Raw genomic sequence first — 12,677 nt, 5'->3', positions numbered from 1 at the left:
TTATACAACATCTCATTCATAGTGTCTAGGATACAATCCAAAATTACTCCATATATGAGAAAACAGGAAAACATCTTTCTTCTTGAGAATGGATAAACTGATAGAGACCAATCCTGAGATCAGCCAGATTAGTTTTGGAAGAATTTTAAAGCAAGTACTTTAACTGTACTCAAGAACAAAGGAAAATATTGCTTATAGTGAATACGAATATAGGAAATCTCTGAAGAAAAAAAATTAAAAGAATCAAAAGGTGTCTAAAACCAAAGAATAAATATCTGAAATAAAAATCCACTAGATAGGATAACAGAAAAATGGAGAGGTAAAAGTGAACATCAACTAAGATTATTACCAAAAAAAGTCCTAAGCATGCTTGCTATAGTCAAACTGCTGAGAGTCAAGGATAAAATGAAAATATTGAAAGCAGGTAGAAAAAAATAATTCATTAACCCATTGCATACATTGGAACAATTCAAATTAACAGAGACTTCTTATGAGAAACAATGGAAACCAGAAAACAGGAACAACACCTTTAAAGTGCTGAAAATTAAAAAAAAAATAAAAAAACAAAAAAACTTTCTTCCTAGAATTGTCTATTCAGCAAAACTACTTTTCAAGAATGAAGGTAAAATAAAGACTTTTTCAAATATAGTAACAGACCTGAAGTATAAGAAATGCTAAAAAGAATCAGGCTGAAAGCAAATAAAACCAGATGAAAACAAAGACTCAGTAAAAGGAATAAAAACTGATGGCTAACGTTTGGATAAATAAGAGACTTTTTTCTCTTCCTAATATCTGTAAAATACATATGACTGTTTAAAGCAAGTATTCTTACACTGTACTGTAGCCTTTGTAATATGTGTGGAAGTAACACACTGGATAGCTACGTGTTAAGGGTGGGCAGAGAGGAAGGTAAATGAACTTATAGTTGCAAGGCTTCTATATTTTACCTTGAGTGGCATAAAATTATCTCTAAGTAGACCATGAAAATAAGAGATGTGTATTTACAGCCACAAATAAAAGAATAATGCAAAAAGATAAAGGTAAAAAGTTAATAGGTAAGTTAAAATAAAATACTTAAAAACCGTAAATTAATACAAAACAAGGCAGAAAAAAATAAAAGAATAACAATCAGAAGGTATAAACAGAAAATAAAATAGTAGATCTAACCCAACCATGTCAATAATTACAATGTTAATGAACTGTAAACATTGCAACTACAAGGCAGATATTGTTAGAATGGGTGTTTTAAAGAGCCAAATGTATGTTGCCTACAAAAAAAAAAAAAATCCCTTAAATATGAAGACACAGTCTGTTTGGGAAAATACTCCATGCATACAGCAAGCATAAGAAACATGAAGTACAGAACTGATATCAGATTAAATAAACGTAAAGCAATACTAGGAATCAGAGGGAAAATTCATGATGATACATGGGTCAATACATTAGGAAGTCATATCAAATATGTATGTATGTAATAAAAAAGCTTCAAAGCACAGAATAAAAACTGACTGAACTAAAGGTAGAAACAGACAACTCCACAGTTGTGAGTGGAAATTGCTCTTAAGCAATTGATACAACAATGAGAATCTCTCCTCCCATGCACATGTCCCCACCCCTCGAAACGGCAAAGACACAGAAGATCTGAATAAGATGATCAGCAATTCTGACCTAACGGGTACTAATAGAACATTCTATCAATGAACTATGGAATAAAAGTTCTTTTTTAGTGCTCTTGGTAGATTTAAGATGTACCAAGTCCAAATGGTAAGCCATTAAAAAAAAGTTTCACATTTAAAAGAGTGCAATCAGTGTATGTTACAAAACAGTATGTTTTGTAACTGCAATGCAATGAAACAAGGAAATTAGTAACAAGATATTCAAATCCCCACCCCCAAATATTTGGAAATTAACCAATATGTTTCTAAATACTCCATTACTCAAACAATAAATCACAAAGTATATTAGAAAATATTTTTAACTGAATGAGAATGAAAATAAAATGTAACTTTTGTGAGATGAAGCTAAAAGAGGGAAACTTACAGCTTTAAATGTTTATATAACAAGAAAGAAATGTCTAACAAAAAGTGATTTAAGAAACTAGAAACAGGGGATAAAAGTAAACCCAAAGTAAGTAGAAGTAAGAAAATATTCAAGAGCAGAAATCCATGAAATATAAAGCAAAGAGCTAAAATCTAATTCTTTGAAAACACCAACAGAATGGATAAATTCCTAGTGAAAGTAATGAAGAAAAAAAACCAGAACACAAATTATCAGTATCATGAATAATGGAAGTTATTACCACATTCATTAAAAAGATAAAGTAACAAGAAAGGTGACAACTTAGATAAAATGAACAAATTCCTTGAAAAATACAAGTTATCAAAGCCATCACTAAAATGAAACAGAAAATTCTAACAAAATTTAAGAAACACTATCTTACAAAAACTCATTCAAAAAATAGAAAGAGGAAGAAATACTTCCTAAATCATTTTATGAGGCCAACATCAACCTGATACCAAAATCTTAAAGACATTACAAAAACAAAAAACAAGAAAACAAACAAAAACAACTACGGGTCAATCACTATCTTTCACAAATGCAGGTGCCCAAATCCTCCAAGTCAATCTGAATCCAGCAACATATAAATAAATTATTCATCATGACCACAAAGGGTTTATCCCAGAAATGCAAGACTGGCTTTTATTGGTTTATGTTATATTTGAAAAGTCAAATATAATGACCGTTACTATTTAAAAATGCTAATGAAATAATGCATTTATTGTGCGTCTAATATGAAATTAGAGAACAACAATGTACCATGATTCAAACAGTATTCAAACCCTAGGTCTACCAATTACTAGTTATGTGAACAGTGATAAGTCACAACCTCTGCAACTTTTTCATCCATAACGGCATGGCCATGGGCCATGTTTAGAAATGTAAGAGTAAAAATGTGCTTTGCAGCATAAAAAAACGATATAAATGTTAGCTTTGAAATGTATATGGAATACACCATAACTTATAACTAAGATGCTTTTTCAGTTGTCTGTACCTGCATATTCTGATCATTTAAAATGTACTAAGTTTAAATATATTTAAGATATTGCCTTTAACTTATAAGGACTGATAATATGACAGAGCTATAATTAGGTATAAATATCAAGTCAGTAGTAGAGTGTCATCAGAGTTCTTGTTTTGGTAATCATATAAATACATCACCAGTGGAGGGGGCTGGGTTGGGTCTGGAAGAATGGGAAGTAAGGGGAGAACATTTTAGAAGAAGAAAAATGACATGAGTGTCACAGGGATTTATCTGGGGGAAGTGAAGAGAACAGTTTGGCAACACTATAACAACAATAGCAGCTAACATTTAATGAGTGTTTACTGTGCATGTCAAGTACTTTACATATATTATTGGATTCATTTCTGACAACCTTTAAAAGAGGTATTACCCTGATTTTATGACTATGAAACTGAGGATCAGAGAAGTTAAGTAACTTACCCAAGATCATATAGCTAACAGATAGTAGAGCTGAGATTTTAACCTAGGTTCCTCCCACTCCCAAGCACAAACTCTTAACCAAAAGAATATTTGAAAGCACTGACATGAGGAAAAGAATTAGGAGATTTCCAGGGAGGATTCAGTCAAAACCTTGGCGCTATCTAGAATTCTTTGAAGAAAACAAGTATAGGGTAAGAAAAAAGGGAACCATTGAATGCCCTTTTTGGCACAGGAAAGTAGGAAGAAGAAGGACTGTCAAACAAGAAGAGGAGAAGAATCAGATAAAGGGAAAGAGCACCAAGACACAGTACATCGCAGAAGTCAGAACAAGGTAAGATTTCTGGAAGGATCAATCACATATGCCAAAAAGTAAAAATAGAAAAAAGTCCGGGTGCTTGGCTGGCTCAGCTGGTAGAGCATGACTCTTGATCTTGGGGTTGTGAGTTTAAGTCCCAGGTTGGGTGTAGAGATTACTTAAAAAATAAAATCTTAAAAAAAAAAAAAAAGAAGAAGAAAAAAAAAAAGCTGATAAAAGATAGCTGAATTTGGTATTCATATCAGTAGACCGAGAATGGAGAATTAAGACACTGTAAAGAAAGAGAAAAAAATTTCATATAAAATGACTAAAATAATGCCTAGGCTCAAAAGAAAAGCAAGAAGAGTTCATAAGTTAGCTTGCAGAAAAGTGTTAAGTATGAAATATATTTTATTAACAGATACAGGGGTGGGAGAGACAACAGATAAAAAATACAAATACATCAACAGACTACAATAACAGTTTTTAACTCTAGGAATTGTAATGATCCTTCTTAAAAACAGATTTTGAACTCAAAAAGCAAGTTATTATTACTCCTCTAATTGCTATACAGAATCCAGAAATTCACACACAGTCCTAACCTGGCTTGCTGCTTGCTTTCGTACTCTTTAAGGTAGCTGGTGGTGTTGGGAGGATCTTTGCAGGTGTATATGTATTTAAAGATATTTTTCTTCTCATTACTGGACTGGAACGTGAAGCTGTAGAGGCTGAAAAAAAAAAAAAACACCAGATATGGCAGTTCAATAATTTCCTGCTAAATCCTTACACTTTAGAAATTTTTAATGACATATTTAGTGGACTTATGAATATATATTACAGGAGAAAATAGACAATGTAAGGTTTAAAGAGTAAATTCAGCAAAATCACCTTTCTTATAAAAAGTTCTCTCGTGCTCTTAGCCAAATAGATGTTCTGTTTCTACTATAAATAATAAGCATTTAGCAGTATTTGCTAAAGGTATGCCAACAAGAATAGTTCAACAGACATAATTTTATCTTGCCCTGATAGAAACTCAGATTCTTAAGGGATGGCAGAGAGCTTATGACAGTTTTACTGCCTGGTTAAAAAAAAAAAAAAAAAAAAAGGATAAAGAAAAAAGAAAGGGGAAAAAAAAAAAAAAAAAGACAGGGTCCCAAATTGTTTTTCTCTTAAGAATACAAAGCAGAGATTCAGGGACGGTTAATTTTTGAACACTATGGTCTATTAAACTATTACATTTAATAAACTAATAAATTATAAGTAATAAAATAAATCAGATTGTCTTCCCTTATTACCTAGCTGAGATTTAGTTTAATGCAAGGGAATTTTAAAGATTTTTTTTTCTTTCTAATCAAGGTGGAGCAATTAAGAGATGTGAAGAGGAAAATTAAGAGATAATTCTTAAGTATGAGTTCCTCTGGGAAACGATAGGCCAGAACAGGAGAGCTACAGGTATGAGTTTCTGAGTTCCTAACTGAAAGGAGGTGGAGAGTTAACAAACAACAGATTTGCCTGTTTTTGCAATTTTGGGGGAGGACCTGATAGCAATAAACATCATGTCTCTGAAAAATAAATATGAGGGCCAATTATAGCAACAGTGCCTAGATGGTTGATATCTATCTAAAGTAATGAATATAAATCCCAATGGCAGAAGCTCTAAGTAGTCATTAATGACATAATACACAAAAAATGAAAAAAATCCCTAAAGTACCATGTAAAACACTACACCACTACTAAGCTCTTTCCTGCTTGCATATTTTATCCTGTTATCATCAATCTCTAACTTATCCAATTAGCATTTCCACACTTTCCCCCCCATCTGGTACTGTTAGTGTCCCATTTTAAGTTATCTACAAGTTACCACAAAATTGATCAGTTTTGTCCTAAGTGAGGAAAAGCCTTTCTGAAATGACAGAGGATTAACAATGTCAGCTTTTTCGTTATATAAACAGGACAAAATCAATATAGTCTATATTATGATGCTAATTCCTTGACAATTCAGGGAATTAAGTATAAATAATGTAAATATACTGTGATTACTATTAATTCTGCAGTTACAGTATAAAATACAGGATTCAGAGAACTTTTATTATAATTAGCATCTATTTTCTTTATTATTCAAAAAGAACTAAAAAACCATACACTTTCAAAGACCTAGGTTTTAGTCTTGCTTGACCACTAACTACTTGATTTCCTCAATGGTGTCTAAGTTTTTTTCTTCAAGCAATAAATTTTTCCTAAATGAAATCTTAAAATGAATGCAAATCAGATACTCCGGTTGGCGCAGCCATGCAAGACATAAGGCCTAACCACTCAGTATCCTCTTCCTCATGGAACCTCCAAAAGCTCTTGGGCATACAGATTGAAGACTAATGAACCAGACGGACTCCAAGGTTTATTCAGTTCGATGAACTGCATTAACTGCATTTACATTCTCATCTAGTTCCCTTAGTAAGAAATGGCATGAAATTTTAAGGGAGCTACATGGAAAAAAAAAAAGAGAGCTACAGGGCTTGGGGTACAACTTGTATCCATGATACAGAGAAGAGCTAATCTGAACTGGAAAAGGAACTTAATGTCCTTCATTTCATTAATATACCTCAATAATGTACTCTGATAAACTGAATTCACTAACCACAGAAATAAAGCTAACATAATCTAGCAGCAACACAGAATATATCTTCAAAGATGATCTTTTTGTGAATATTCCACAATTCTCTCCAAAACAAACATGTCATTACTGCTATTTCCCTTAAGTCATTCACTGAAAATCTTCTAAGTCTAAATAGCATTGATATCTATCCTAAATTCTAATTTACTTAGAATCTTTCTTTCTTTCTTTTTTTTTTTAAAAGATTTTATTTATTTATTTGACAGAGAGATAGAGACAGCCAGCGAGAGATGGAACACAAGCAGGGGGAGTGGGAGAGGAAGAAGCAGGCTCATAGCAGAGGAGCCTGATGTGGGGCTCGATCCCAGAACACCAGGATCACGCCCTGAGCCGAAGGCAGATGCTTAACCGCTGTGCCACCCAGGCGCCCCTAGAATCTTTCTTTCATCTCTATTTCAAGATTATAAATCCTTACCCCAGGAAAGAAGTGAAACATCAAGTATAAAGGGGGTGAGGGGAAATGAGAATTCATTCAGGTTCTCTACTCCATTCTGATGAAAAGCACTGTCCATTCTATCAGCTAACAGGGAAGAAAGGGAGACGAACATGCTTCGTTCTCCTCACTCTGACGTCACAGCTCAGAGAAGTTATTTCATTTGGAGTATTATCAGTTCTCAGAATCAGATACATTCATGTGCAAATTTTGAAGTGAAAACCTACTGCCTAAAACCATTCCTAAAGTATTGTAGAATGCCCAGATATCTCTCCACTACCGTTAATGATCCAATGTTGACCTCTACTACCAGAGTGGAAGAAAAGGGAAGGCCACTATACTGCAGAAATGCAGGGGGCACCATTCAGACAGAATACAGTGTGAACAGAACTCTCTAGAATAATACAGTGTGGTAGCCAGAAAAGGGAAAAGGATAACAGCAACACATGAAGGTGGGTTTCATTCCAAGAGCTCCAATTTCATTCTTCAGAGCAACAGACGTACAGTATACACCTTATGCAAAGGAAAAAGGTATACATTGAAAGTCTGTGACTTTCCAAAGATGTGACTAGCCCTAGCAAGATTCTTTTTTTTTTTTTTTTTTTTAAGATTTTTTTTTTTTTTTTGACAGAGATAGAGACAGCCAGCGAGAGAGGGAACACAAGCAGNGGGGGAGGGGAGAGAGGAAGAAGCAGGCTCCCAGCAGAGGAGCCCGACGTGGGGCTCGATCCCGTAGCGCCGGGATCACGCCCTGAGCCGAAGGCAGACGCTTAACCGCTCTGCCACCCAGGCGCCCCCCTAGCAAGATTCTTAACAGAGCAGAGCATGCTCTCCCCAAACTGGATGCTTCCTAAACTGGAAATTCCAACGTGCTGACGGATCCCATAGAGCTGAGAATGACAGCAGTCAGCTGACTCCTCACACCAAAAAAAAGGTAGCCCTAAAGGTTTCCCAAAATGATGTCCCTTACAATAATGCTACAGAATGTTTAAATGTGTCACCAAAAATGTGTTTTCTCAAAAAATAAGTTTTAGAAAATCTGGGTATACAGCTTTCCTTACAGAAGAACCTTAGCTATTTCTACAGTAATGTCACTCTATCTCTCCAGAGGGAGGTGGGATATAATATACAGTTTCCCAAACTTACTGAGGTATGAATCCCTCTTCTTCACACAATGAATGAACCTTTTCAAAATACTTTCTGAAGAACATAACTTGAAAACCCTTTTGTCCTAATTTGCTCTCTTTAGTCAAGAGCTCTGTCTCAATCAGTATGACTATGTACAAAGGTGTTGTGGGGATGGGCACGTGTGCATGTGTGGGTTAGTGACAAATGGTATTTTGTAATTTTTAAAAAGCTTATTATAAAATGATACATGATAAGAACGTGAAAAAAAGACCATGCCTCTCTATTGTTGACTTCTATTGCTGGGTCTTAGATTTTTCTTTTTCCTTTTTGGAAGGAAAAAGATTTTTGGGAGGAGTCAAGAAAAGTGGCACACTGCATAGTAATTAGACCGAAGAATTCCAAATAATGTTCCTTTATACCCCCCTTTCTCCTAAAATTCTATTCACTACCGCTACTTGAGTTTGTTGTTGTAATTCTTTTTATATTCAGATAATATCTGCCACAAAATGATAATAATAATAATAATAATAATAATAATAATAATAATAAAAAGAATTTTCCTACAAATTTCAGGGGTCTTCCGTGGAACTTCACTTGATGGAGAAGCAATGGAAGCTAGAAATTCATCCACCTGCTTTAAAGACAGGGCATTGTGAAGAGTCTCTAGAGGACAAATAGATGGCACCATGGAATACAATTCAAAGCCTGAAAAAAAGAAATGAAAAAAATTTGGATATTTAAAAAATCATTAATCAAGAAGGAAGATGACCATTGCTTAGAACTGTATGGGTTAGGTCTTTCCAATCTATCACATGCAAACACATGAGATCTCGGAAGTCATGACACCAGATGCTATGCGATATGGGATTGGAACAAGATGTGACAAAGATTGCATTTTAAATGTAATCACATAGTACAGCATGCACACGATTTCATTCTATATTTTGGTACAATCTAAGAAGGATACTTAAAGAAAAAACCTGGGGGAAAAAACAGAAAACATTACATTGTTTCAGTTTTTATTTTAAAAAATCAGGTCTACTTGATAGGTGAATAAATTAATACCAGGATGTGTCCCTGATGCCAGAATGCTAAAATTAACTTCTGTTGAAGAATAATTATGTTGTAATTGCTTGTAAAGAGTGATTTAAAATAGCTTTTCTAGTCATACCAAGGCCAATGATACTCTCTAGAGTGACCTGAAAACAACATTCACTCATTTATGCTGAAAATGAAATTTCAAAACACATTTTACCTACCTTTATTGAATTAATTCAATAATTCTATTGTTGAAATTGCTAGCTGAGTAAAGTCAGGCCAAGTAAAAAGTAATACAAAATACAGACATGTTTGCATTCAACAATGGCACAGAAATACAAAAATTTCATGAAACAAATCATGCATACATATATATTAATACCATCAGTGAAACAAAAATGTTTCAATTTACATTATTTTTTAAAACAAATAGGACATAGGTTATTTGCTTTTTAAAAAAATTGCCTGTTCATTTAAACTTTATTCAACTGAATGGCTTTTAAAATTGCTTTCATACACAACTGAAATGACAAGTCCTTCTGCATCTACTCTTCCCGAAACTCAAACTAATTTTCCTTCAAGGGAAATACTTTTAATACTTAAATTAAGATTTTATGTAAAGCCTAATATTATTAGATAAAAAGTAAAAATTAATTAAACTTGAATAGACTGCCAAACTCTCTGGTTCAATAGGTATGTGCTCATTTTAACATTGGCTGATATTTTCTTAATTTGGGGAGAAAAGAGTGACCCGAGAACTGCCTAAGTCTTGGCTGAAGCCGGGAAACTATGGTTGAAAGAGAATCTAATCTTCCCATGAAAATAACAAAAAGGTTTATAAAACTGGTATGTTTGATTTTCAGGTGCAAACCAAAGCATGACGGAACATTACATATACTCAAAAACAAAACAAAACAGAAACTGTACCATAACAGCAGCTAAAGCACCTAAATTAAGCACTAAAAAAATTAGGCTTGCACAAGTATTCCATTTTTTTAAAGTACAAGATTCATGCAAATACACGCAAACCCTTTCTTTGCATTGCAGTAAACTTAACAATGCGGGTTGTTTTTGGGTTTTTTTTATCCTTTTGTCAGAATGTTTTCTAAGTGTTTTGTTAACAACTATTTTCTTGCATTTGCCTGTTAGATTTCCTAACAGGCAAACAACAATATAACAAGTTCCTCTGGTGACATATTTCCCCACTTATCTTTAGTGAACTTTGTATTTAATGCACAATGAAAGGGTTAGCGCAGCAATTTAAAAAGCCACCCTGCCGTCATGTTTAGAAGCTATAAGAACATACCACTGGAGCCTAGACATTCCACAGAGGAAACGGACCAGCACCTATAGAGGTGTAGGTGTTCTGCACAGAGGCCCAGAAAATAAGGTAAAGCACTGTCAGAAGATACTTGTTTCACCATGTTCCTTGAACTAAAGATGAAGGGAGGGGTAAGTCCATGGTACGTATTAAGATGGAAATAACATAAAAGTTAGGGGAAATAAAAAGTGAAAGAGTCAAATGACAATTCAAAGGACAGATAAGACAACACAGTATAAAAAAGAAAAAAAAAAACCTTGAAAACCCAAAAGACACATTTCTAGAGTTGAAAAGAATGCATTTTACATGCATTAAGTCACACGTGTGGAAAACCCACATTTAAAAAAAAAAGTCTTAGCCAAAGGCATATAAAGTCACTCTATTTTCTGTTAAATTTAACAAACTTTTTTTTTTTTTAAAGCTTCAGTAAACACAGATTTGTCCTATAAAAAACTTGCAATACTGGCTATAAATACATAAGTATTCCACACAAAAACTATAGTCAGTTTTAAACCTGCAATGTCTCTTCTTAGAATTTTGTGGCTTCTGTTTTTCTTGTGACTTTGGTTTTTCTTCTAAGAGGTTCTTAAGTATGTGCGTTCTTTAGAAGCTGCAGCTGTATCAAATAAGGACCTTTTTCTTCAGAAAGTAGCATTTAGAGCTACAAAGGAGGGAAAGCACATTAGGCTTTAAGGCTAAGTTTTCTCTTGAGGATGAGATCTTCTTACTCCACCTCCAGGAAGTATTTAGTGCACTGTTACTTAAGTGTGCTGTTAAAGGATCCAGAAAGGGGAAAATGACTATAAGCTGTGTTTAATCCTTTAGTTTCATGTACATTTTTGAAAGACTTGATTCGAGTTTTTGAAAGATTTATTTGCTGTTAAAAAGAAAAAAAAAATTCCAGGGGATAAAAGCAAAAACCAGTATGTTTTCTTTAATTTCTTTCATCCTCGATTATTTAAAAATGATCAGTAAATACTCCTTTTGTCCCAGAAGAACAAGTTCTGTGTAAGAAAGCTGTAATAGTGCAACGACTCAAGTTTATAAACAATGGCCATGAAACACTTCACTGTTCAGCCTCAGAAACTGAATTTAATTGAACTATCTTTCCAGATTTTTAGCTTAGTCTTCTTCCTGTTGTGAGTGCTCCAAATTTTAACAAAAAGCAGTGGTACCAAAAAAAAATCAGTTGCTTGACAATAGGAAACCATACTGCCACATGAGAACAAAGTGAATGCTAGATGAAGTTTTCAGAGTGCTTCAGACCAAAACTGAGTTTTGCTTTAGAGAAAGAGCCACAGATAAATGATGTTACACAGTGAAATCTGCATCTCCTAGTTCCCAAGAACTTTTCAAAGATACATCTCATTTGGCTCTTTGACAACTGTGGCTCTGTATTTTTATTAAGTAACTCAATAAAACAACCATGTGATCAGAAAACAAATTAGGAAGAAAAAAACATTAAAATGATTAAGAATGAAAAAGAAAACAAAGAATACTAATTGTCATATTTTTAAAATTTGTGTAGACTGATCACTTCAGAAATTAGAAGGGATTTTTAGGTGCTAATTGAGTATTAAAACTCATCATCATTGTGGTCATTGAAAAGTCTGATGAGTGATGTTAAATGATTGTGTAAATTACAGCTGAAAAAGGGAGCTAGACAGTATCAATGTTTCGGGAGATTAAGTTGGAATTATATGCCAACTGAAATTAAGAATGGAGAAATGAATGATACTGTATACCCCACAGTTTGAAATAAAAGAAAAATAAAAAAACGGATGAAGCAGGGGAGTATCTTTTAAAATAAAAGCAAAACGTACCATTGGTTGGGTGTCGAGCAAATGAGATAGAAAACCTTTTAACAGCAGAACCGCGTGTGGCGTCTGAGAAAGAGAAAAACAGGTACCTGAAATTCGTAACAGCTACCAAAAGAAGAACACTTAAAAAAAGAGGGAAAAAACAAATATATAAGGAGGTTAGAATTAGGTGACATGCAGAAGGGAATGAGAGACGGTACTGGTTAAAAGTAAAATGGCTTGATGATAGAGGCAAAGTGTTTAATGAAATATACAAAAGAAAGAAAAGCAGGATGAGCCAGCAATTCTGGTAAATCCATGTTTTACTGACATAAGTAAATTTGTGGCTATATGAGAAAAAGTTTTAAATAAAGCTAATCCTGAAAGGGCTAATAAGCACTCCTATTAACAGAAGGCACAAGCTTCCATGAGCCTCAACAGACAATCTGAATATTAATACTTAAGGTATTTTAACAAGAGTGAGAGGCTC

General features: G+C 33.8%; 1 protein-coding gene across 16 annotated transcripts in view; it reads right to left on the bottom strand.

The window, feature by feature from the left end:
- PPIP5K2 (diphosphoinositol pentakisphosphate kinase 2) overlaps positions 1–12,677 on the bottom strand; it is a 72,982-nt gene that overhangs the window by 3,225 nt on the left and 57,080 nt on the right. For 9 of the 16 annotated variants that reach the window (XM_034656584.1, XM_034656585.1, XM_002923084.4 and 6 more), the window contains 2 exons: positions 8,594–8,734; positions 4,400–4,525 (listed from right to left, as the gene is read on the bottom strand). In XM_034656584.1, coding sequence (XP_034512475.1) covers positions 4,400–4,525; positions 8,594–8,734 — 267 coding nt within the window. Of the gene's footprint in view, positions 1–4,399; positions 4,526–8,593; positions 8,735–12,211; positions 12,275–12,677 lie in introns of all 16 variants that reach the window. The other 7 variants (XM_034656582.1, XM_034656583.1, XM_019803624.2 and 4 more) reach the window with 1 other exon arrangement.

This window comes from Ailuropoda melanoleuca, chromosome 3 (assembly GCF_002007445.2).
Source record: "Ailuropoda melanoleuca isolate Jingjing chromosome 3, ASM200744v2, whole genome shotgun sequence".
NCBI classification, from domain to species: domain Eukaryota; kingdom Metazoa; phylum Chordata; class Mammalia; order Carnivora; family Ursidae; genus Ailuropoda; species Ailuropoda melanoleuca.
Note: the sequence above shows the minus strand (reverse complement) of the source record. Positions and strands in the feature narration are given on the sequence as shown.